Source organism: Martes martes, assembly GCF_963455335.1.
Source record: "Martes martes genome assembly, chromosome: 2".
Taxonomy (NCBI): domain Eukaryota; kingdom Metazoa; phylum Chordata; class Mammalia; order Carnivora; family Mustelidae; genus Martes; species Martes martes.
The window spans coordinates 34,006,023-34,032,860 of NC_137889.1; the positions used below are offsets into that span (position 1 = coordinate 34,006,023).

Below are 26,838 nucleotides of genomic sequence, written 5' to 3' on the forward strand. Positions count from 1 at the left end.
AAGGGGAAGAGGAATCTAGATTGACTAGATGGTAAGGAAAATGCATTCTCTCTTTTAAGAAACACGGTGCTGCCGCGTGTCTTCTTGCTTCCCAGACCTCGGAGTCACAGAACTCCGTCCTTCAACTCTCAGACGCGGCAGCCGAAGGGGCGGAACCGGGTTTGGGATTGGCTGTTGTCGGCCGACCCCTTTCCCTGCTGTCCAGTTCCTTTCCTCGGCTGGCGGCTGCGCTGTGGGCTGGCCGTGGGGGGCGGGAAGCGCTACGGGGCAGTAGAGCCCATGTCGGCCTTGAGGCGCTCGGGCTACGGCCCCAGTGACGGTCCTTCGTATGGCCGCTTCTACGGGCCGGGAGGTGGAGATGTGCCCATGCACCCACCTCCGCCCTTGTATCCTCCTCGCCCTGAACCTCCCCAGCCTCCCATTTCCTGGCGGGTGCGCGGGGGCGGCCCTGCTGAGACCACCTGGCCGGGAGAAGGCGCAGGAGGGGATGGCTACTATGCCTCTGCGGGCGCCTGGTCAGAAACGGGTCGAGCTGGAGGAAACCACCAGGTAAGCTTTGCGCCATCTATCCCGGGGGGGTCCGATAAGGGGAGTCTTTGGAGGGTTAGGGCCATTGGGATTGATAAACCTCCAGAGTTGTAATGGATCGGATTTCATATTTGTTTTCCTTATGCGGGGTAGGAGAGACGGACTGGATTTGTGGCTGGAGGGGATATGCTTGTGTTCTCTTCGCGTCTCCTTTCTGCTTCGACCCTAATAAATGGGTCTATTACCATTAAAAAGGGAAGAAAGATCCTGCGCTGACTTGCTAAGCTAAGTAGCAAGCTGCGGAATCTCTCGCCTTGGATTGAGGTTGGGCTGGAGTGACCCGGCCAAGCTTTTTGAGCTCGAACAATTTATCCTGCGTGGCTCATATGGCCGGCTCTCCCCGAGAAGGGAGGTGGCTGCAGCCCCCGCTGTCACTCAGCAACCCCTCCCTACGGGAAGGAACCGAGAAGGAAGAGGAGGGATCGGGCATTTAGCCCTTTGCCCTTAATGCTCTGCCCAGGATTGAATCACCAATGCTCACCTTTACTTGGATTGTTAAATTACGTTGCGGCTGCAACGTAACTGTCATTACAGCCTCCCTATTTTATGATTTAATAGTTGGCTCTGAGAGGTTAACTCACTTGGTCAGCAGAGGTATCTCTGGCTTTTTGAAGGTCCACCTTTATTGCCACTTCGTTTTTTAGGAAAGACGTACATTAGTGTCTGTTTTTGCTAACTGAAAGAAATCTGAAGAGGAGTTTTTCTTTTAGTAAAAAGGTGAAAAGCGAAAATAGCTTCAGCGTTTGCTTTGCAGGAAGCAGTTGTAGAGGCGGTGCGCAACTGGGCAGTGAGAGTGGCGCCGCCACGCTCCTTCCCTGGGTACTACACTCAGCATCTCAGCATCGCAGTGCTTTGAACTGTGTCTGTGAGCCTCGGCGCTTTATCTCTATTTATTTTGTGCATCCGTTGGCAAGATATGTCCTAAGGTAGCAGAAAAGTCCAAGGAAGATTATTTTGGAGGCCTGGGAATGCTAAAACATTTTTCATGAAAATTAATGGTAATTGCTTTTTTCCTTTTATGCCATTTTGGCTTACAAAAGATTTCATAGGGGAATGTTTTGCTTTCAGATAGCAGGGGAAACCTGTACACTTGGACGTATAACATTTTATTCCTTGTCTTCCTGCCAGAACTGTACTTCTCTTTTGTTAGTTTAATATTCTGAGTAGTGAATTATTATACAGTCGAGGTGGGGGGGCACACCTCTCTTTCCATTCAGCAATTTTAATATCCTCATGGGTTGAAAATGTAGTAGGAAGATACCCATATACATTGCTGGTGGGGATGTAAAATGGTTCAGTGCTTTGCCAGTTCCTTAGAACGTTACACACACACAAACACACACAAATATAACCCTTCTTCATAATTAATCTCTAACTACATGCTCTGTGTTGAGTTACTATATTACTCAGCAGGTTTGCTTTTAGATATGTACCCAAGAGAACCAAAACATGTCTACATAAAAACTTGCATGTTTTTATGAACAACAAGCATGTTCATGGCAACATTGTTCAGAGTAGCCAAAAAGTGGAAATAACCCAAATGGCCATCAATTGATGAATAGATAAAATATGGTACATTGATGCAATGAAATTATTTAGCTGTAGGAAGGAAATGAAGTATTGAAACATTCTACAAAATGGATGAACCTTGAAAACATCATGCTACATGAACAAAGATAGAAAGATCCCATACTGTATGAGTCCATTTATGTGAAATGTCCAGAATAGTGGTTGCCAGGGGCTGGGGTACTGGGGACTTTGAGATGATGGCAAAGTATATGGGGTTTGTTTTGGGGGTGATGAGAATATTCTGGAATTAGATAGTGATGATGGTTGCACAACTTTGAATATACTAAAATCCATTGAATTGTACACTTTAAAGGGGTGGTTTTGGGGCACCTAACCAGTCAGTTAGGTGTCTTACTCTTGATTTCAGCTCAGGTTCTGATCTCAGGATCCTGAGATAGAGCCCCACATCAGACTCTGCTCTCAGTGTGGAGTCTGCATGTCCCTCTCCCTCTGCTCCTCCCCCTGCTTGCACTCTCGTCTCTCTCTTTCAAATGAATAAATAAAAATAAAATCTAAAAAAAAAGGGGGTGGGTTTTATGCTATGATAGTCATATCTTTTAAACAATTATATGAGAAACAGCATGTATTGAGAGATTAATTGTGAAGAAGGGTTATATTTGTGTGTGTAAATCTGGAATAACGAGGCTGTGGAACTTTTTATTCCATGGTAGATGAGAGTAACAATAATGCTTGGCCTATAAGTAGGCAAACTATACCAAAGAGCAATGGGAGGGAAAGAGGAAAGGAATGATAAACTGATGACTTCTACTTGGACTTGCAGTGTTCTTAAAACAAGAGTGTGTTTTCTGGGCAAGATTAGAGAAGTTAAGATTTTAGACTCGTGTAGGGTGTTGTAAGATATGGTTAGAGTATAGGTGTGCACATTGCGTGGGTGAGTGGTGGTGCTGGAGTAGGAGTGATTGGAGATAAAGCTGGAATGTGTTACCAGCATTTGTAAACCATTTCAAGATTTTATCTTTCAGGTTAGTGTTTCTGAAACTTGAAAAGTATAGGATGGCAATTTCTTATGCAGCAATAGAAATTTAATACAAAAGGTACGCATGTCGCAAATGTGTTTTCCAAATTCATTGTCTTCTAGCTTCACACGGTTTTGCCGTACAATATTTGACATTTTTATATAATCAAATGTGTCAAACTAAAAAAAGAAAAAAAAAAGCATAGGAGATTTTTAGAACCTTACTACTCAAAAAGTGTGGTCCTTGGACCAGAAACTTCAGTGTGCCCTGGAAGTTGTTTGAAATGCAGAATCTCTGCAGAATGCTTCAGTTTAGTAAGATCCCAGGTGATTCATAAGCATGTTCATGTTTGAGAAGCACTGCTCTATAGAATTGAATAGACTATGTTGAAATTGCTCTGAACCACTATGAAGACTTAACTCTATGTTAACATATTTAAACATGGCAGGGGAAGAAAATGGAAATCTAACTCTCCCTGTTTTCTTTCTTTTCTTACCCTGTTAGCTGTACTTAACAGCACCGGAGTTTGGTCCCTGAATTAGCAGCATCTGTATCACTTAGGAGCTTGTTGGAAATCATGTATATTAGGCCCTGCCCCTGCCCTCCAAAATCAGAATGTATATTTTAACAAGATTTAACAGTGTGTATTTAACAAGATCCCTGAGTGATCTACATGTTACCACAAAGGTGCAAATAATAGCCGGCAGGAATCATTGGGGGCCATCTTGGATGATTATAGTGGGAAGGACTGGGGAAAAAGAGAGCTCAGTTATGCTCTCAGAATAGTTCAGAAGAGAGGTAAAGGCAAGCATTTGAACAATGTCTGAATATATACAGGTTTTTTTCAACATTTTACTATAAAAAATTTTCAAGCATATAGAACAGTTGAAAGAACTACACAGTGAACACCTGTATAGCTACCACCTAAAATGTGTAATTAGCATTTATTATATTTGCTTCATCACATCTGTCTTACTTTTTTTTTAATCTATCTTTTTTAAGTTAATTTTTTTTTTTACTTTAATCTGTATACCCAACGTGGGGCTGAAACTCACAGCTCCAAGATCAAGAAGTGACATGCTCTTCCAACTGAACCAGCCATAAGCCCCTATCTATCTTACTTTCTGAATGCATTTCAAAACAAGCTGCTTAGGGGCGCCTGGGTGGCTCAGTGGGTTAAAGCCTCTGCCTTCGGCTCGGGTCATGATCCCAGGGTACTGGGATCAAGCCCCTCATCGGGCTCTCTGCTGAGCAGAGAACCTGCTTTCCCCTCTCTCTCTGCCTGCCTCTCTGCCTACTTGTGATCTCTGTCTGTCAAATAAATAAATAAAATCTTTAAAAAAAATAGTATTGGTTTTCAAAACAAGCTGCTTAGATTTGAAAGACATTTTTAAAGGTATATATCAGTTGGAAGTGAGGGAAGCCAGAGAAACATAAGGTGATTCTGAGGTTTTCGTATTTCCTAGGAATAAATGTTTCATAATAATAAAAAGGAAGAGGAACAGGTTTTTATGGGAAGATATAGTTTAGTTTTGTACCAGAAGAACTAGTGATTGGTTAATAGAGCAACTTAAAAAGATAGAAATACTTGGTAAGGGTTTATATACTGCCTTTATTTCATTTCTGTTAGAAGCCAGTTACTCACCGTGGTCACTATGTGCCAAGCTCTGGATGGAATGTATGTGATTGATTAGAGAGAAGTTTGTGATTTTTCTTTTTGTTTTTGTTTTTTGATATCAAATTTTAGTCAGTGGTATCTGGGAGTTGTCGTCTATAGAAACAAAACAAGAGATGTGGGGTCAGGTGAGTGATGGGGGATGGAGATAGTGATTTGAGAGTCATCAAATATAAGTGTATGTGAATTACCAAACTGGGTAATGTTCCCACAGGAGATCTTTGAGAGTCTATCAGAGGTGACAAAGAAAGAGGATTCAGAAGGAGACAATAAGAGAGAATACTTGGAAAGATAGTAGGGAAATCAGGAAAGTCATGCAATACAAGCCAACCAAGGACACAGTTATTTTGAATGTAAGTGATACGAGAACTGAAAAGATGCTGTTGGATTTGGCAGTTGAAAGGGTCTTGTTGATTTTAGTTTTGAGAGTTTAAAATAGTGGGAGGTTTGGGTGCCAAGACAACCAGTATAAACCATACTTCCAGAAGTTAGTAAATGAGAAATTGGTTACTTGACTGTGAACCAGGATTGGGGGAAGAATTTTTAGGATTAGATGATTTAAATATGTTTGTAAGCAGAAGAGAGTAAGAAGAAAGATGAGAACAAAATGATGGAATGTCGCTTGTGGAGAGAGGGACGAAGTGAGGAAGAGCTGGCAAACCTTTTTCCAAGTTAGAGCAGGGGGAATCATTTTGGAGGTGGAGGGGAGGGACATTGAAGGAGTTTATAACTCTTGGTGTCCTTGGCAAAGTAGGAGGCTAGGTCATCTGAGAGGAGAGGAAGTGGAATAGCGTAAACTGGGAACTTGATGTGATAAATGTTTGAAACTGGTGCTGGGGGAAGTGGGAAATTGTAGAGAAGCACGGGAAAGACCCAAATGAGACTGAAAATAAAAACTTGGGCTGGGGGCACTTGGGTGACTGAGTGGGTTAAGCCTCTGCCTTCAGCTCAGGTCATTATCTCAGGGTCCTGGGATCGATCCCTCGGGTTCTCTGCTCAGCGGGGAACCTGCCTCCCGCTTTCTCTCTCTGCCTGCCTCTCTGCCTACTTGTGATTTCTCTCTCTGTCAAATAAATAAGATCTTTAAAAAAAACAAAACAAAAAACTTGGGCTGATGGTCAACCTAGGACATAAAGTGCTTTTGTAGTGATTTGGGCATGTATAGCTAACAATAGTTTTTAATGTATTTTTCCAATCATTTTTGTCTAATTCTTACGAACGAGGTAAACAAATTTGTAAATGGAATTTAGTAGCAGCACTAGTCAGATTCCTCTGCTGTTAGATTTATTTGGGTTAGGGTTATTCTTTGGAGGTATGTTCGTGAGTTACTTTGTAAATTTAATCATGTATGTACTTCTACAAAACTAGTTCTGAGGTATATATGAGAGAAATTGACTCCAGCCTTCATTTGAGATTTAGGTATTTCTTCTCAAAAAGGAAGTAAATGAATTCGTTATCTTCTTGCATATTTTGATCAAATTTCCAGTGCATCAAGAACTTAAATTCACATTAATTACTGCTTCTTGTGAAAACCTTTTCTCATCTTTGTCTGCTTTACATCACCTTTTAGCACCTTTGTCTAGTTTCAGACAACAAATGAAAAGTTTAGAAGGAGTTCAGCTCGTGATAACATTGGCAACTTGGTTTATAAAACAGAGTCAACTTCAGTTAGCTTCCTGTGAAACCAAATGCTGTTTCGTAGAATTGTGTCATTCACGTTAGGAGAGCCTTGAGCTGCAGACTTTCGTTGTTACTGGTGATATTTTTAGATTTGTTCCATTTTGTCCAAAGGAGAGGAAAAAAAGAAGCGAAGACAATCTTTTTTTTTTTTTTAAAGATTTTATTTATTTATTTGAGAGAGAGAGTGAGAGTGTGAGAGGGGAGAAGGTCGGATGGAGAAGCAGACTCCCCACGGAGCTGGGAGCCCGATGCGGGACTCGATCCTGGGACTCCAGGATCATGACCTGAGCCAAAGGCAGCCACTTAACCAACCAAGCCACCCAGGTGCCCCGACAATCTTTTTATTAAGACTTAATAAAATTAATAATTACTGCCATTTCATTGAAGACATTCTCCCACCCAAGTACTAAGCAGTCCCAGCCCTGCTTACCTTCTGAGATCAGACGAGATCTGGCATGTTCGGGGTGGTATGGCTGTAGACAACAATCTGTTTTTCATTTTTAAAAATAATGATATATTTACATTCTGTAAATTGTATCTTTTTTTTTTAAAGATTTTATTTATTTATTTGACAGAGAGAGAGAGAGATGACAAGTAGGAAGAGAGGCGGGCAGAGAGAGAGGAGGAAGCAGGCTCCCCGCTGAGCAGAGAGCCTGATGCGGGGCTTGATCCCAGGACCCTGGGACCACGACCTGAGCTGAAGGCAGAGGCTTTAACCCGCTGAGCCACCCAGGCGCCCCGTGTAAATTGTATCTTTTTAAAGGTATAGTTCTCTGAGTTTTGACAAATGCACATAGTCATTAACCACTACTATAATCAAGGTATAGATAATGACCCATCTTTTAAAAAAAAGATTCCTAGGATAAAATGGAAGATATCATTTTCATTCATTTCTAAACCCTGTTAAAATTATAGAAAAGTAACTGTCATTTGTTGTTTAAAGTATCATCTCATTTGCATAATGTGTATATATGTATGTATACACATATAAACTGTATTCTGTATTTTGGTTTTGTTTTGTTTTGTTTTTTGTTTTTTTTTAAAGATTTTATTTATTTATTTGACAGATATCCCAAGTAGGCAGAGAGGAAGGCAGAGAGAGAGGAGGAAGCAGGCTCCCCGCTGAGCAGAGAGCCTGATGCGGGGCTCGATCCCAGGACCCTGAGATCATGACCTGAGCCGAAGGCAGAGGCTTTAACCCACTGAGCCACCCAGGCGCCCCTGTATTCTGTATTTTGAATGAGTTTCAATCAGTAACAGTTATTTTTCTTGCTTAAATGATTTCATATAATGTGAATGGGCGTTCCTTCTTCTTGGCTTCTGAGTCCTTTTGACATAACCCATTGATTTTTGAAAGCTTCCTTGATTTCTGGTATAAGATGTGCCAGGCTTATTTTGTATATATTCTATCCCAGACATATAATCACCCATTCCTTTAAGAAAACCTTTTTTTTTTAAATGGAAGATTATATTTAGAAGCATATGTCAGGATCCAGACAGGAAAACAGAGCCTATTCTAGTTCTTTTAAAAGAGAGATTTGGGGGTACCTGGGAGGCTCAGTCAGTTAAGCATCTGACTCTTGATTTCAGCTCAGGTCATGATCTCAGGGTCCTGGGATTGAACTGCACATCAAGCTCTGTGCTCAACGGGGAGCCTGCTTCTCCCCCACTCCCCGCCAAAATAAATAAATAAATCCTTTAAAAAATAAATAAAAGAGAGAATTTGTTTTAGGAAATTAGTGAAATGAACACTGAAGATCTCAAAAGGCAAAAAGAGAAAGTGGAAGTAACACAGAAGATGATAACTAGGAAACATCTATAGTTCCTAGGGCTGGAAATTAAAGAGAAGAGGTTGGGCTTTAAAACCTGCAAACTTGGGAGAATGGCTTGGTGGAGCTTGAACCGAGGAGAAAGTGCTTCCTAGCTGGCACTGGTCTCTCTGAGGGAATTCCAGAAAACCAGAAGTATCTGGTGATTGCCACTAACTGCCACCCCCAGGTTAAAGGGTGTTGTTAGGCTGACAATGACAGAAACAGCAAATAAGCGAACTGGAAGGAGTCTGGAAGTCCCCTCTCTTCTCCTCTATCCTAGTGCCTCCTATTGGCAGAACTGAAGAGTAAGCAAGCCTCAAAGGAGAAATGTTTGGACTGCCAATCCTGCATGCCAGAGCCAGTTATGAAACGCTGTGTTTAGAGTTGAGAGACAATAGCTTCATAAGTCATAGAGAAGTTAAATTTGAGTGCTAGATATACTGATTGCACTTGTGTTACCACTGCTTCTAGACCTCTCAATGGACAGTTAATGAAATAGGTTTTTTTAATTAAAAACATTTTCTTAAGCTTTCATTTTTAAGTAATTTCTACACTCAGTTTGGGGCTTGAGCTTACAACCCCAAGATCAAGAGTTGCATGCTCTGCTGACTGAGCCAGCCAGGTGCCCTGAAATAGGTTTTTGTTTGTTTGTTTGTTTGTTTTTCAGATAGAAAAATAAATGAGTTCATATTTATATTAATTCAAATTTAACATTACAGATTATTTTTACTTCTTTGATTGTATTCATTACTTTTCTCTTGTATGGAATATCTTGGTTCCTAACAGTGTTAGGATGATTACAAATACTTACACAATCCTACAATAATATATATAACAAGGCCAAAATAATGCCAGGTTCTAGTTCTGGCATGACAGCATGAGGAGCTCTGTGGACCCAGTCCCCAGTGAAACTGGTGAAATTATTTTTAAAAAACAACCAGTTAAAGTCTCTGTAATTGGTTTTAGGGTATATAGCAAATTAATAAACATTTATTCTATAAAGTTACTCAAACTCAGTGAGAACAGTGAAAGTCTGTGCCAAGACCTGCTCCATTTCTCCCCTCTCTCAGAGCAGTGAGACAAACTCCATTCCAGACTGGTGCACCCAAGAAAACAGGGCTCCCTCTTCTCCCAGCTCCCAGTCAGAGGGTTATCATCCTGGGAGGGGCAGCACATCAACATTTCTCATCTTGCCCCCAGCTATTGTTGTTGAGATCAAATTCCGGGCAAGAGTGGTTAAGTAATGCTGGTTCCCTCCTCTCCCCAGTACCTACTTGGGAATGGAGGCTTTACTTTGGGCAGGGCACTGTGGAGAATACTAGAGTTCTGATCACCCTTACTCTGGCTTATAAGGCAAGCTGAGAAGCCCTGAGGCTACTGCCCTTTCCTCCACAGGTGCTCAGCTCTTAGAGCAGGCTGTATCTTAGAGAAGCATACTATTGTCCCCAACCCAGCTGCAGAGGGTGGCTCAGACATTTTATCTGGAGGCAGAAGCAGGTGGTAAAACATGTAGCTCCTGATCTTTTCCCAAAGGAGCTGACTTTATTTGCAACAGAGTGTGGTGTGGAGAAGTTGAAGCCTAAGGATGTTCTCAAACTGTGGTGATTGTTGTGAAGGGCAACTGGGAGGAGATTAGTAGATTCATTAGACATCTGGTCTAAACTATAGACCACCTAGTTTGCTAGAGAGAACCAGGGAAAGAGATAGCTGGGAGAAACCCTTTGGGGCTAGAACAATTCTTAAACACTGCCTTTGAGACCTGTCTCTTCCCAAATTTTGGTTGGATCAGTTTGTGGAACAATTTTTATCCCAGGGTGTGGAGCTTTATCAGCTAGGTGTGGTGAAGGAAAGAAATACACACACATGTATACACTCATTAAAGAAATTAAAATGTTACAGTAGAAAATGTCCACTTAAGGCAAAAGAAAGTGGTAAAAGAAGAAAAGAGGAACAAAAACAGTAAGAGGTAAAGAAAATAAAAAAGATCCAACTATATGCTGTTGTGGGATAATAGAACAAATATACGTATTGGTCTCTGTCCTGGGCTCCTGGCACAGAGCTCCTGAAACCCTTGTAAATTCTAAATGAAAAGAGCACTAGGAGTATTTTTTGTTCTAATATTTGGTCTGTGACCCCAGTTCCTGACACGGGGCTCCTAAACCCATTGGAATTTCCTGGGTGATACAACTATTTTTTGTTCTAATGAGGTATCTCTGGGTGTTCTCTTGGATGGCTCCTGGATGGGGCTGGTCACCAGAAAGGCCAGCCCATGATTAGATGTTTGGAGTTTTCAGTCTTGGTCCTCATTTTCCAGAGAAGGATTTTCCATAAAAATCCAAACACAGAGGGGTTCAGAGAGCTTCCAGTTTGGTGAACATATCCACGTTCTGGAAGGGTGGTGCACCTTGACTCAATGGGGACAGAAGCTTCTGCACTTGGGGTTCTCCCAGACCTTGCCTGCCCTATGTATCTCTTTCATCTGGCTGTTCATCTGTATCTTTTATCATATCCTTTTAATAAACTGGTAATTGTAAATATTTCCCTGAGCTGCGTTAGATGTACTAGCAAATAATCAAGGGGAAAGAGGTCATGGGACCCTCCGCTTTGTAGCCTAGTGAGACGTAAATTGTGGGTAACCTGGAGACCACGGGAACTGTTGCTTGCAGTTGGCGTCTGAAGTGGTGGGAGGCACTCTCATGAGACTGAGCCACTAACCTGTGGGATCTGATGCTATTTACAGGTACATAGTTTAATTGTAGGACAGCCAGCTGGTGTTGCAGAATTGCTTGGCGTGGGGAAAAAAATCTCACATCTGGTATCAGAAGTGTTGTGAATGCGGTAATAGCAGGGGAGTAAAGGAAAAACATAGGAGCAGTAGGTTTTTCTTTCTCAGCTGTCTGTGGGAGATACACTTCAGATTTAAAGATACAAATGGCTTAAAAGTAAAAAGAGGGAAGAGAAATATGCAAACAGTAACTAGAAAAAAACTGTAGTGGCTATACAGTATCCAACAAGTAAACTTTAAAACAAAAGGTGTTAACTTGGGATAAAGTGGGACATGATAAAAAGGGTAATCTATTAGGAAGATATAGTAACTATAAAAATGTCTACCTAATAACAAAATACCAAAATAAATTAAGGAAAAACTTACAGAAATAAAAGGAGAAAATAGACAATTCAGTAATAATAAAGACTTCAATACTTCATTTTCAATAGTGGGTAGAACAACTAGGTATAAGATCAACAAGGAAAGAGAATATATGAATAACCCTGTGTTAGACCTAACAGACATCTACGGAACACTCCACCCAACAATAGACTCTACGTTCTTCTCAAGTACACATGGAACAGTCTCAAGATAAACCATATGCTAGATATAAAACAAATATTAATATACAAAGACAGAAATAATACAAAGTATGTTCTCCAACCATAGTGTAAAGACATTGGATTTTAATAGCAGGAAAGACCTTGGGAAACTCACGTCTATGTGGAATTAAATAAAACACTCTTTAATATTTTATAAAGATTTTATTTTTAAGTAATCTCTATATGCAACTTGGGGCTCAGACTTACAACCCCAAGATCAAGAGTTGCACGCTCTGCCAGCTGAGCCAGTCAGGTGTCCCTTTAATAAAACACTCCTAAATAACCAGCAGGTTAAAGAAGAAATCAAGGGGTGCCTGGGTGGCTCAGTGGGTTAAAGCCTCTGCTTTTGGCTCCGGTTATGATCCCAGCATCCTGGGATCAAGTCCCGCATCAGGCTCTCTGCTCAGCAGGGAGCCTGCTTCCTCCTCTTTGCCTGTCTCTCTGCCTCCTTGTGATCTCTGCCTGTCAAATAAATAAATAAAATCTTTTTTTAAAAAAGAAGAAATCAAAAGGGAAACTAAAAAATACTTTGAGATAAAGGAAAATGAAGATACAGTATGCCAAAACTCTTAAGATATAGCTAGTACTGCTTGGAAGGAAACTTATGCTATAAATGCCTGTATTAAGAAAGAATAATGATTTCACGGCCCCTGAGTAGCTCAATTGGTTGAGTGCCTGTTAGTTTTGACTCATGATCTCAGGATGGTGAGATTGAGCCCCACTCATGTGGGCTCAGTGTGGAGTCTGCTAGTCCTTCTCCCTCTGCTCCCCCCACCCCAATAAAGAAATAAAATCTTAAAAAAAAAAAAAAGAAAGAATAATGATTTCAGATCCATAGCCTAAGCTTCCATCTTGACACCGAAAAAAGAAGAGCAAAGGAAACCTCAAGCAAGCAGAAGGGAGGAAATAGTAAAAATAAGAGTGGTGGAGCACCTGGCTGGCATCTCGAAGGGTAGAAATTAATGTAGGAGAGAACAGAAAAACAGTAGAGGAAATCAATGCAAGGAAAGGCTGGTTCTTTGAAAAGATCAACACAATTGAAGACTCTTTAGCTATATGGACCCTGAAGAAAAGAGGGAGCGATTACTAGAATCAGAAATGAAAGAGGGAACATTACTATGGATCTTACAGAAATAAAGATCATAATGGAATACTGTGGATAATTATATGCTAATAAATCAAATAACTTAGGAGAAGTTGGACAGATTTCTAGAAAGATACAAAATACCAAAACTAACTCAAGAAAGAAATAAGAGATCTGAATAGACCTATAACAAATAAAGAAATTGAATTGGTAATAAACAAAACAACAAAAACTACCCATAAAGAAAGTCTGAGCCCAGGTGGGCTACCAAACATTTAAAGAACTGATACACCAATTCTTCGCAAATCATCCTCCTCCTCCTCCTCCTTCTTCTTCTTCTTCTTCTTCTTCTTCTTCTTCTTCTTCTTCTTCTTCTTCTTCTTTTTTAAAGGCTTTATTTATTCATTTGACAGAGCACAAAGAAGGGGAGCAGCGGAGGGAGAAGGGGAGGCAGGCGCTCTGCTCAGAGCCCAATGCAGGGCTTGATCCCAGGACTCTGGGATCATTACCTGAGCTGAAGTCAGATACCCAACTGTCTGAGCTACCCAGGCATCCCTTTTTTTTTTTTTTTTTTTTAAGATTTTTATTTATTTATTTGTCAGAGGCCAGAAGCAGAGAGAGCTGCAGGCAGAACAGGCAGAGCAGGCAGAGGGAGAAGCAGGCTCCCTGCTGATCAAGGAGCCCAATGTGGGACTCAATCCCAGGACCTTAGGATCATGACCTGGGCTGAAGGCAGATGCTTAACCAACTGAGCCAGCCACCCAGGCGTTCCCCACCCCCACCTTTTTTTTTTTTTTAATAAGATTTTATTTTTATTTGTTTGAGAGAGAGAGAGAGATAGAAAGTGAGAGACCATGAGCAGGGAGGAGAGGGAGAAGCAGACTCCCTGCTGAGCAGGAAACTGATGCCAGACTTGATCCCAGAACTCTGGGATCATGACCTGAGCTATAGGCAGATGCATAACTGACTGAGCCACCCAGGTGCCCCTAGGGTAGCCCCCCCCTTTTTTTTTAAGATTTTATTTATTTATTTGAGAGAGAGCACAGAGGGAGTGTGAGAGGGAGAAGCAGATTCCATGCTGAGCGGAGAGACTGATGTGGGGCTTGATCTCAGGGCTTTGACACCAATACCTGGGCTGAAGGCAGACACTTAACCTACTGAGCCATCCAGGTGCCCCACAACTACTTCCAAGAAATAGAGAACAGTTCTAAACGCATTCTGTGAAGCCATTTATTACCCTGATACCAAAACCAGACAAAGACCTCACAAAAAAAGAAAATGGGCCAATATCTCTCATGAATATGGATGCAGATGTCCTCAAAACAAAAACAAAAATAAAAACAAAAAAAAAAGTAAACTAAATCCAGCAACATATAAAAAGAATTGTATACCACGACCAAGTGGGATTGATCCCAAGAATGCAAAGTCGGTTTAACATCTAAAAATCAATGTAATATACCATATCAGTCAAAAAATAAAACCTCTACGATTATTTCAGTAGATGTAGAAAAAGCATTTGACAAAATCCAACACTCTTTCTTGATAAAATCACTCTAGGAATGCAAGGAAATTTCTCCAATCTGATAAAGGGCATCTATGAAACACGCACAGCCAGCCACATATTTATGTGATGTAACACCGGATGCTTTTCCCTAAGATCAGGAAAAAGACCAGGATATCTTCCCTTGCCACTACTAGTCAACATTGTCTGCAAGTTCTTGCTAGGGCAATTGGGCAAGAAAAAGACATATGTAACCTATGTCTATATGGAATAGAATTGAGAGTTCAGAAATAAATTCATGTGTCTGTGGTCAAGTGATTTTTGGCAAAGATGCCAAGACCATATAATAAAGGGACAGAATAGTCTACAGTACAAAATACAATACCATGACAACAAGATAGCCTTATACAATCGATAAAGTTGGGCTCTCACACCATATGTAAGAGCTCAAAACGGCTCATAGACATAAATTGAACAGCTAAAACTATGAAACTCTTAGAAGAAATAAGGAGTATATTTTCATTACTTTGGATTTGGAGGTGGTTATGTTACCTTTTTAGGGATTTAAAAATATGTCATTATTTTCTCTAATTATGCGAAATATTTACAAGGCATATTTAAGGGAAGTCTACCTTGAATCCCTGTCCCACAGTGTTGTTTTTAACTTTTTTTTTTAAGATTTTATTTATTTATTTGAGAGAGCACAAGCAGGGGAAGCTGCAGGCAAAGGGAGAGGTAGAAGCAGGCTTCCTGCTGAGCAAGGAGCATGATGTGGGGCTCCATCCCAGGACCATAGGATCATGACATGAGCCAAAGGCAGACGCTTAACCAACTGAGCCACCCAGGCACCCCATTTTTTAACTTAAAAAAAAAACTTTTTATATTATAAACTTTTAATTATATGTAAAAGTAGAGAGTCTAGTATAATAAAACTCCCAGATAGTTATCGCTCATCTTCAGCAATTACAGATAGGTTATTGTTAATCTTATTGATTTATATGGTAGTATTTAAATATTTATTTAGGAGAGTCTTAAGGGCAGGTTTGTGTTGTAATGGGGATTATCTACTTGTCTAGGAGAAGTAGAGAAAAGACTGCAAGTACAGGAATGAAATTCTTTAGAAGGTAAGAGGTCATGTTGTCCACAGCTATTTGGAGGGATTGGTCATTATTTAATAGGGCCAAAGGCACTTCATGCTTTCTGGGGAGACAATGGCAGATAGGGTGCATTTTATTTAGTAAGTTGGAAGATGGAGTTTCTGTCTGATTGCTTCCCCCCCCCCCAAGTGAAATATGTGATAAAGTTGTCAGTTGAAAAATGAGGGGTAGACTAAAAGAATATTGGAGATTTGGGGGTAGGGGGAAGAGTGAAATGGTTGTTCTGGAGAGTGAGATGAACATCCATCCTAAGGAAGTGTTATAGTTGCTAGGCAGTTCTGTGTCCACTTGAGATTTGTGGTCTCTAATTGAGAAAGAAACCAGAGGGCTCTAGTGTTTCTCTCCACCAGTATTTAGAGGAAGTGCAGATGTGAAGTCAGTGGGCAGTTGGGTTTAAATTGGGTTGGGTTTTTGCAGGGTGAGTGAATCGGAGGGAAGCAGTGGCAAGGGATTATGTGTTGGGAAGCTGAGTTAAGGAAGGAAGTGAGGACATGGGTGGGGTGAGGGATAGTAGGGTGAAGAAGTAGTGAAAATGTGGAGTACCAAGGAGAGTCAGTCAGTAGCAGAGAACAGAAACCAGGATAGTAGGAGAGAGCAAAAACTAGGGTAGTTCTAGGAGATTTAGGTTTGTTCACCACTGCTGGGGTGAGTCAGCTCTTGTCTTTTCATTTCTACTACTCAAGATTCAGATTCTTGGTAGAGAGAAATCAGTTAGTCAAATGTTTACCCTTTAACCAGGGAAAGGAAGGAAGGTCATTAACTGGGGGCATCTACCTGCTTGAGAAATTTAGTAAAGATCTGAAGTTCGCCTGTAATTTTTAAAAATCTTACTATTCTTTAGTTTCTATATTATGTAAAGGAGATGTTACTTGCCCAGCTTGTATAATATTATATGGAATAATTACGTGCTTGGAAAACAAAGCAGTATGAAACTGATAAGTAGTCCAATTAAGCTAAGATGGTGATAATTAAACTCTCAGTGATTACAACTGCCAATGAATTTCTTTATGAAACAGTTTGAAGGTTTTGTTTAAGCTTAAAACTAAAACTAAAAGTTCAAAGCAAAATAACTTATAGGATAACAGATATATACATTAAACTAGACTCTAAAATATTTTGAGTAGGGGCACCTGGGTGGCTCAGTCATTACGCATCTGCCTTCTGCTCAGGTCATGATTCCAGGGTCCTGGGATCAAGTCCCGCATCCAGCTCCCTGCTCAGCAGGAAGCCTGCTTCTCCCTCTTCCACTCTCCCTGCTTGTATTCCCTCTCTCACTGTCTCTCTCTCTGTCAAATAAATTAAAAATCTTAAAAAAAAAAAAAGTTTTGACTTGATCTAGTCTCTTGGAGTTTATTGGCTTACTGCAAATCATTGCATTAACTCTTGAGTCGGAGTGCAAAGCTGTAGAGATTAGCGTTATAGCTAGATTTTCTTCTTGGAGTGGTAATTGTTCTTTATCAATTCCTGATACTTGGGTTAGTTATAGGCTGCCAGCAGAAACATAGCCATAAACAGAAAGTAAAGGAATATGAAAAAACCTGTGTGACATGGGGCGCCTGAATGGCTTAGTCGGTTGAGCAGCTGACGCCTTCGGCTCAGGTCATGATCCCAGGGTCCTGAGATCGAGCCCAGTGTTGGGCTCCCTGCTCAGTGAGGAGCCTGCTTCTCCCTCTCCCTCTGTCTCCTGGCTCATGCTCTCACTCTCTATCTCAAGTAAATAAATAAAATCTTTTTTAAAAAAGCCCCAAAACTAGTGTGACAGGCAAAAGCGTATTGAAGATTTATGTGTTTGAAGTAAAGTTTAGTAGTAATATTTTCAAGCTCCAAAGTTGTTGAGATGGGCAAATATTGCTCTTAACAGTGGCAAAGAATTATAATCTTGTTGCACGAATTAAATTGGTAGTGATGGGGTTGGTGATTGGAGAGAGATAAAGAAATTCAGGTATCTGGTTTTCCTAATTATGTTGGCATAGTAGAATTTTATATATCATTTGGTATCATAATGCATAAGAACAGGCTTTTTTTAAAAAGATTTTATTTATTTATTTGACAGAGAGTGAGAGAGATCACAAGTAGGCAGAGAGGCAGGCGGTGGGGGTGGGGAAGCAGGCTTCCCACCAAGCAGAGAGCCCGATGCGGGGCGCAATCCCAGGACCCTGAGATCATGACCTGAGCCAAAGGCAGAGGCTTAACCCACTGAGCCACCCAGGCGCCCCAGAACAGGCTTTTAATACATAGTCAGTATGCTTTGTTCTAGGGCATGTGATTTACCATGTAGTATTTCTGTGTCAATTTGTTAATGAGAATTTAATAATGAGTGATTTTTACAGTAGGGTTCTATTGCTTTTTGTCTCTTGCTTTTTTAAAAATAATTATAATTGCCTCTATCAACTTTTCATTATGATATAAGAAATTATTAAAAGTGATTTTTTTCCCCTTAGGACCAGCCACCGTATTCTAGCTACAATTCTAACTATTGGAATTCTCCTGCACGACCTAGGGCTCCATACCCAAGTACATATCCTGTAAGACCGGAAATGCAAGGCCAGGTATGATCTAAAATTGACAGACTTCCTGAATTTTTTTTTTTTTAAGATTTAATTTATTTGTTTTAGAGAGAGAGAGCGAGCACAAGCAGGGGGAGGAGTAGAAGGGAAGGGAGAGGGAGGGAGAAGGAATCTCAAGTAGACTCAGGGTTGAGCTCAGAGCCTGACCTGGGGCTCGATCTCAGGACCCTGAGATCATGACCTGAGCTGAAACCAAGAGTTGGGCATTCAACCTACTGAGCCACCCAGGTGCCCCTGAATTTTTTCTTAATGTATTAAGAATGTATGATTTATTTTCAATAATCTGTGAAAGATTATTTCAATAATCTGTGAGAATCTCTGAGGAGATTTCATAGTAGCAGTATGTGGAGTTTTGTTATTTAATAGACTCTCTTTTAATGTTTTTGGCTCAGAAGTAAGGAAATATATAGGCAAATATATCTATAGCAAAGGTAGCTTGAGGAATAATAGATTATTTCTTAGGACCTGGAAACAATAAGCATACAATGTACTTATATTTTTAAGTTTGACTTTTTTTTTTTGAAATATAATTGACATGTAACATTATATTAGTTTCAGGTATATAATGTAATGATTTGCTATTTGTATATATTGCGAGATCATAATTAAGTCTATTTAATATCTGTCACCACATATAATTACGATTTTTTTCTTCTGATGAGAACTTTTACGATTTATCTTGTTAGGAACTTTCAAATATGCAATACAGTAATAACTATAGTCACTATGCTGTATATTACACCCTCATGACTTATTTATTTTATAGCTAGAAGTTTGTACCTTTTGACCTCCTTCACCCATTTGTACCCCTAGCCCTGCCTCTAGCAACCATTAGGCTATTCTCTGAATGTAGGATTTTTTTTTTTTAAAGATTCCACATGTAAGTGAGATTGTATGGTATTTGTCTTTCTCTGTCTGACTTATTTCCATCCATGTTGTTGCAAATTGCAAGAATTCTTTTTTTTATGGCTGAATAATGGTAAATTGTTTATGTATATACAACATTTTATTTATTCATCTATCGATAAGCACTTAGGTTGCTTCCATGTCTTGGCTATTGTAAATAATGCTGCAGTGAACATGGGGATGCAGATATACCTTTTCGAGTTAGCGTTTTTGTTTTCTTTGGACATATTTTAAGTAGTCGTATTGCTGGATCATTCTGTTTTTAATTTTTTGAGGAACCTCCAAACTGTTTTCTTTGCATAGTAGCTGTACCAATTTACATTACCACCAACAGTGCAGAAGGGATTTTCTTCATATCCTCACCAACACTTGTTATTTCTTGTCTTTTTGATACAAGCCATCTTTACAAGTATGCAGTGATATCTTGATGTGGTTTGACTTACATTTCCCTGATGATGATTGTTGTTGAGCACCTTTCATGTACCTGTTGGCCATCTATATGTCTTTGGAAAAGTGTCTATTCAGGTTGTCTGCCTGTGTTCTAATAAGATTGTTTCTTTTTTTTTTTTTTTTTTGCTATTTAGTTTTTTGAGTTCTTTATATATTTTAGATACTAGCTTGTTATCAAATAATATGATTTGAAAATATTTTCTTCCATTTAGTAGGTTGCCTTTTCTTTCTTTTTTTTTTTTTAAAAAGATTTTATTTATTTATTTGTCAGAGAGAGTGAGCACAGGCAGACAGAGAGGCAGGCAGAGGCAGAGGGAGAAGCAGGCTCCCTGCTGAGCACAGAGCCCGATGTGGGACTCAATCCCAGGACCCTGGGATCATGACCTGAGCCGAAGGCAGCTGCTTAACCAACTGAGCCACCCAGGCGTCCTAGTAGGTTGCCTTTTCATTCTGTTGGTGGTTTCCTTTGCTGTGCAGAAGTTTTTAGTTAGATGTAGTTTTCCTTGTTATTTTTATTTTTGTTTCTTCACTTTTGGTGTCAAATAAATTGTACTCTTACGACAAATACTTAATTTTAAATACTACAAGTATACTGAAACAGTACAGAAAATTTGTCTTTTTATCCACTACCTAGCTTTGTCAGTTTTTCAGTTTGCTACATTTGTTTCAGATTTTTTTTTTTTAAGATTTTATTTATTTGACAAAGAAAGACACAGTGAGAGAGGGAACACAAGCAGAGGGAGTGGGAGAGGGAGAAACAGGCTTCCCCCTGAGCTGGGAGCCTGACGAGGAGCTCAGTCCCAGGACCCTGGGATCATGACCTGAGCTAAAGGCAGGTGCTTAAGTGACTGAGCCACCAAAGGACCCCTGGTTTCAGATTTTTAAAAATAAGCAAAAAAATAGCAGTTGAAGCCACATATAACACTTCTTTTATATTAATTTTCTCCTCTGTGTTTTTATGCTGGTACTCCTTGTATATGTGCATTTACATAATATTATTTACCATTTCTTTAAACTTGGTATGAGTGGTTTCATACTAGCATTCTTCTGCAGCTTGCTTTTTTACTCAACATTGTTTTTCACTTTTTTGTTGTACACATTTGAGGCAAGAACTTCCCTGGGGTATGGAATTTTGGGGTTTTTGTACGTATGCTTATTAAATATAGCCAAATTATTTTTCCAAAATACCATTGTGGAAGTGAGGAATGTTTACAAAGTGACCCATAATCTGGCAACCTTAGTAAGGCAATAATTGACAGATTTGCATATTTCCTTCCATTTTTTCCTGTCTAGATACTGTATTTCTATATGCAAATAATTTTTATTTTTTTATTGTTTTTTAAAGTATTTTATTTTTAAGTGATCTCTCTACCCAATTTGGGGCGCCAACTCACAACCCCAAGATCAAGAGTTGCACACTCTTCTGACTGAGCCAGCCAGGCGCCCCTGAAAATAATTTTTAAGAACATGATTGTAGTATATTCAAATTTTTAAAAAAGTAAACTTTTGGGGCACCTGGGTGGCTCAGTGGGTTAAAACCTCTGCCTTCGGCTCGGGTCATGGTCTCAGGGTCCTGGGATCGAGCCCCACATCAGGCTCTCCACTCAGTGGGGAGCCTGCTTTCTCCCTCTTTCTCTGCCTGCCTCTCTGCCTGCTTGTGATCTCTGTCAAATAAATAAATAAAATCTTAAAAAAAAAAACCCAGTGTGGGGCTTGAACTCAAAACCCTACGATTAACAGTCGCATGCTCCACTGATTGAGCCAGCCAGGTGCCCCTGTAGTATATACACTTTTAAAACAGCTACATTTAAAGCAGCTTTCAAAGATCTTGAATTTTATATACAGGTCAGAATTCTCTGTAAACTGATGTTCTCTGCAGAATTAAATTTTCAGATCACCATAAAGTATACTAATGTAATTCTCCTGATAGTTTTCAGGTAGTCAAATACTATATTCAAATTCTGTTCTAATTTTCTGGTGGTATGGAGCCTGAAATAATGAAAATAAGTTTCTTGATGGGGCTGAATAATTAATTCATTAAAAAAATCATGTTCCCTTTTTTCGCATTAATTTGGTGATACATTCCTTTAAGACTGATTTTGAACTAGAGGAGTTTATTAAAGTTAGAGCAAGCTTTACTTATGTGCTTAAAGGAAACATAAAAACAGTTGATTTTTCATAATGACTCTGGGTACTTGAACTTTAGGATAAGGTTGATAGGAGATTGTGGAATACAAAATAAAGAAAAAAACCATGTTACTGTGTAACACAGACTTCCATTTTACTTGTGTCATCTGCATTCCTATGACTGAAATTGAGAAGCAGGCATTGTTATTAATGTGATATGCTTGTGGTTTGGCCATATTTCATAAAATTCATCCTTTAAATGTACAGTTCAGTTGTTTTTAGTCTGTTCACAAGGTTGTGCAGCTGTCATCACTGTCTATTCCAGAACATTTTCATCACCCCAGTTAGAAACTATATACCTATCACACCATTTTTCTCTGCCCCTAGCCCCTGGCAACCTCTTTAATATACTTGTTATCTCTACGGATTTGCCTATTCTGGACATGCCATATAGAATCATGTAATATTTGAAATCTGTGACTGGCTTCTTTTTTGAAGCGTAATGTTCATCCATATTGTGGCAGTGTATTGATACTTCATTTCTTTCTGTGGCCAGATATTATCCATTCTGTGGATCTACCACATTTATTTTATCCATTCATCAGTTGATCGAAATTTGAGGGCTTTTTTTCCCCACTTTTTGGCTGTTATGAATAATGCTGTTATAAACATTTGTGTGCTCATTTTTATGAAGACATAAGTTTTTTCAGATCTCTTCGTTATATATGTAGGAGTAGAGATGCTGGGTCATATGGTAGCTCTGCTGTGTTTAACAATTTGAGGAACTGGCAAAGTTCTAACAGAGAACTGAAGTTTTTTTTAAAGATTTTTATTTATTTGAAAGAGAGCAAGGGAGAGACAGACCACAAGCATGGGGAGGAACAGAGGGTGAGAGAGAAGCAGTCTCCCCGCCAAGCAGGGAGCCTATGTGGGGCTTGATCCCAGGACCCTGGGATCATGACCCGAGCTGAAGGCAGAGGCTTAACCAACTGAGCCACCCAGGCACCCTGAAAACTGAAGATAGCATTCTGAATTGAGAAACCATGACACAAAAAGCCACTGGTCAGAACCTTTGACACTTTTTTCATTTAATTTGAAGGGGGACTGAGTTGTAAAGTACAGCCTCTTAAGAACTGTGGTCAGGAATTTCGGTGAGACAAAAATTGGAATAGTTCTCTAAATAGAGATATGGCCTGAGGAGGCAACCTGTGGATGATCATTTAGCAATTTCAAAAATGAGTATTAGAGAAATTCAAGTTGATATCAACTGCTTATAATTTTGAACTCTTGGAGTACTTACTTGGTGAGACTTTCCATGTTTCTCATGAGAAGCATAATAGCAGGGAGAGTGGCAGGCAGAGGGAGAGGGAGAAGCAGATTCCCTGCTGAGCAAGGAGCCCGATGGGGGCTCCATCTCAGGACCCTGGGATCATGACCTGAGCCAAAGGCAGATGCTCAACTGGCTGAGCCACCCAGATGTCCCAGGAGTTCACATTTTCATTAGTTACTGATCTTTTTCCTTCCCAAGGTTTTCAAAATTGCATATTAAGTCAGGGCATTTCAGTTCTTCTATTCAGTCATCTTTTTTCCTTTCAATTTTGCTTTTTCACAGAGTTTGAATTCTTATACAAATGGAGTATATGGCTCACCATACCCCCCTGGTCCTGCACCAAATACTGCCTCATACTCTGGGGCTTATTACACACCGGGATATACTCAGACCAGTTACTCCCCGGAGGTTCCAAGCACTTACCGTTCACCTGGCAACAGCCCGGCACCAGTCTCTCGTTGGCTGTATCCTCAGCAGGACTGCCAGACTGAAGCAGCCCCTCTCAGGGGGCAGGTTCCAGGATATCCTGCTTCACAGGTGAGCAGTTTTCTGTTGGGTTTTTGTTTTTAATATTCTGTGAGTGAGGGGCGCCTCAGTCGGTTAAGTGGTGGCTCAGTCGGTTAAGTGTCCAACTCTTGGTCATAAGTTTGAGCCCTGCATTGGGCTCCACACTTGGTGTGGAGCCCACTTTGAAAAAAAAATTCTGTGAGTGATACCCATATTTATTTCTCTGTCCACTTTAAGGGGAGTTCTAATATATCTTTATTTGTGCTTCCTTATAGCATATGGGTCCACTTAGTTATAATGTCATAGGACAGACTTTATGCTGTGCTTTAGCCTTTGAATTTTAAGCTTTCTCCTTCTGAGTTTGATGGTCACTAAATCTGCCCCATGTATCTTTGGAACCAAGTTTTTTTGGAGGGGTTGGAGAAGTGACTACAACTGATTAGAGATGCTACAATTTAGCTTAGTAGCAGCTAAAGTATACTTGGTTAAGCACAGAGGAAGCATCGAAGTCTGTTTATACTAGAATATTTTCATTACTTTAAGTTTTTTTTGGCAGTGACCAGCATATTTCCTTCCTCTCAATCTAGAATCCTGGAATGACCCTGCCTCATTATCCTTATGGGGATGGTAATCGTAGTGTTCCACAGCCAGGACCAACTGTACGACCACAGGAGGACTCATGGGCTTCTCCTGGTGCTTATGGAATGGGAACCCGTTACCCCTGGCCTTCAGCTGCTCCCTCAGCACCACCTGGGAATCTCTATATGAGTGAGAGTCCTTCACCATGGCCTGGCAGCAGCTCTCCGCAGTCACCTCCTTCACCATCACCCCATCAGCCCAAGGTAGGAGACCTTCTAAACATTCTTTTGACGTTTGGGTAATTGAGAGAACACAACATGGAAATTTTCCACACTGGTGTGTGTTAAATGGGGACTAATTGCAAAAAGTTGGTGATTAATACCTATAGCTTTATGTAGCCCAGTTTCTTCTTTCCTTTTAATAAACTTTATTTTTTAGAGCAGTTTTAGGTTCACCTCTTTTTTGTAAAAGCCAGAAAAATGCTCATTTATTGTTTGTTGTTGTACTGTTAGCTGAATATTAAACAAAATAAAAAATGTATTTTATTACCTCAATCTGTAGACAGAAGACGATAACCAATGTGAAATTGTATAAAGCATAGACTTGAACATCATTTGCCTATGGCTAGGTTCCATTTTTAAAATCTGTCTTAAGGTTTTAACTCTTTAGGGGAAAAACGATCTAACAACTCCTTATTAAGTCACTGTGGATTGTGAGGTGGGAAGGATAGATTATGAGGTCTTCATAATGATGGGTGCTTCAGGGTAGATTCCGGCCATTGCACTCAGGAATTCTCTGCCTTTTACTGGACAGAGCACTCCTTTTATCTTTATAGGGTTGTTTTTTTCTCAAATGATTTAAGAGGGAGGTCCAGTTTTATTAGTGGGGAATCTTTTCATGTACCTTCATGGTCAGGTGAAAGATGTGGGCTAACAAATCTGATGTTGATGGATTCCCATTAAAACAGCTCTTTTCCCCTCTTTGCTCTCCCACTCCAAGGATTCCTCATACCCCTATAGCCAATCAGATCAAGGCATGAACCGGCACAACTTTCCTTGCAATGTCCATCAGTATGAGTCCTCGGGAACAATGAACAATGATAATTCAGATCTTTTGGATTCCCAAGTCCAGTATAGTGCTGAGCCTCAGCGGTATGGTAATGCCATCAGTGAACACCCCAGCAATCAAGATGAAAGTGATAATCTTCCTGAAGAGCGTTTATCTTCAGATGAAGGTACTCCGCCAAGTATTAAAAAAATTATACATGTGCTGGAGAAGGTCCAGTATCTTGAGCAAGAAGTAGAAGAGTTCGTAGGGAAAAAGACAGACAAAGCATACTGGCTTCTGGAAGAAATGCTAACCAAGGAACTTTTGGAACTGGATTCAGTTGAAACTGGTGGCCAGGACTCTGTCCGGCAGGCCAGGAAAGAGGCTGTTTGTAAAATCCAGGCCATACTGGAAAAACTGGAAAAAAAAGGATTATGAAGGATTTAGAACAAAGGGGAAGCCTGTTACTACTAACTTGACCAAAGAACTCTTGATTTTGGTTAAAACCCTCTTTTTGAAATGCTTGTTGGTGACAAGAAGCAATACATTCCAACTTTCCTTTGATTAAAACTTGAAAAACTGGTAAAGGACTTGAAAGAACATTTTAGTTATGAGTTGTTTTCAGTTTTCAGACCAATGAATGTAATAGGAAACTGTGGAGTTACCGTTATTGCCAAGTAGACTCACTCCTTAAGAAATTTGTGGATATCTACAAGCTGCTTCTTATCAGCAGGAGGGAAACACGCTTTATGTAACAGGCTTATCAAAAATCTACCAGATGAGACTGGATATAATCTGAGGCCAACAGGCTCTGTTTTTTTTTAACCACCTGGATTACTTGTCACATTTTTGTACATTGTGACTGCTTTCAGCATACACTTCATGTGTAAATTACAGCTTGGGACTTTAGCCTTCTTGGACTTCTGTTTTGTTTTGTTATTTGCAGTTCACAAATATAGTATTATTCTCTACTTCTTGGTACGTTTTGTAGTAATATGTTTAATTATTCAAGAGACTATATTGACAGCCAGATAGTATGGCAGTTCTGAATGAATTTTTATCTTTTCACCACTTGAACATATTGCTGTGTGTAGTGAGTTCTTGAGGTAAATTGTCTCCTTTTTTGTTTAGATCGTTAGGGTGGAGTTTTACCACTTCTACTTTTCATGTTAATAGTGGAAGGCAAATTGGGAGATGGCAAGGGCAAAGGAATGAAATGTTTATGGCCATTTTCTTTTTTGCTTTTTTATTGTTTTTGGATAAAGATCCACCTTTATTTGGAAATTTCCTTCCCCCACCCCTTAATTATCTTTTCACTGCTGCTGCTTCCATGTAGAGCATTACGATAGATACAGATGAAAAATTAAAGCCACAGAGAGAAGAAATAACTGCAAAAGTAATAAATGTGACCATTTAGAAATGTGCTTCTCTATCTAAAATAATTAGCTTCACCATCAAGACCCCTACAAGCAGACTTCAGCTCAGTTTATATTCAGAAACCATGAGGGTAATAAAGGATTCATGCTCAGGGAATGAAAATCAGCCATAGAGTGGGACATTTTCTTCTTTTAAAGGTAGATTTGATGTTTACCTTTATTTCCCTAGGATAAATTGTTTTATAAAAAAGATATTTATTACCATTAATAATGGTCATTTCAGAGCCAGATTTAAGAAATGGATATTGAAAGGGTCTTAGCTGGGCTTGCTTGGGTAGCTCTTTGCTGTGGTGTGGAAGAGATTAGGTAAATGACTTACTTTTTCTATCTAAGTGAGTTCTAGTATACAGTATCTGTTATTGGGAAAACAGCTGTTTCTTAATAAGATGTCCAAGTGATAACTGTTTTTTCTAGACTATCAGGCCTATTAGTGATAATAAATCTATCAGCCATCTCCTCCTCCTCTTTTTTTTTTTTT

The 26,838-nt window shown here is 39.8% G+C and overlaps 1 protein-coding gene across 1 annotated transcript; it reads left to right on the forward strand.

The window, feature by feature from the left end:
- Positions 1-2: 2 nt before the first annotated feature.
- BAG4 (BAG cochaperone 4) lies at positions 3-26,807 on the forward strand. Its single transcript, XM_080797186.1, has 5 exons — positions 3-549; positions 17,853-17,960; positions 23,074-23,328; positions 23,886-24,140; positions 24,877-26,807. The coding sequence occupies exons 1-5, from the start codon at positions 280-282 to the stop codon at positions 25,360-25,362; spliced, it is 1,374 nt and encodes a 457-aa protein (XP_080653312.1). The 5' UTR covers positions 3-279; the 3' UTR covers positions 25,363-26,807.
- The last annotated feature ends 31 nt before the right edge of the window (positions 26,808-26,838 follow it).

Coding starts and splice junctions, on each gene's coding strand:
- BAG4 (XM_080797186.1), top strand. CDS start 280: ATGTCGGCCTTGAGGCGCTCGGGCTACGGCCCCAGTGACGGTCCTTCG. Junction 550..17,852: donor GAGCTGGAGGAAACCACCAG/GTAAGCTTTGCG, acceptor TTTTCCCCTTAG/GACCAGCCACCGTATTCTAG. Junction 24,141..24,876: donor CATCACCCCATCAGCCCAAG/GTAGGAGACCTT, acceptor TCCCACTCCAAG/GATTCCTCATACCCCTATAG.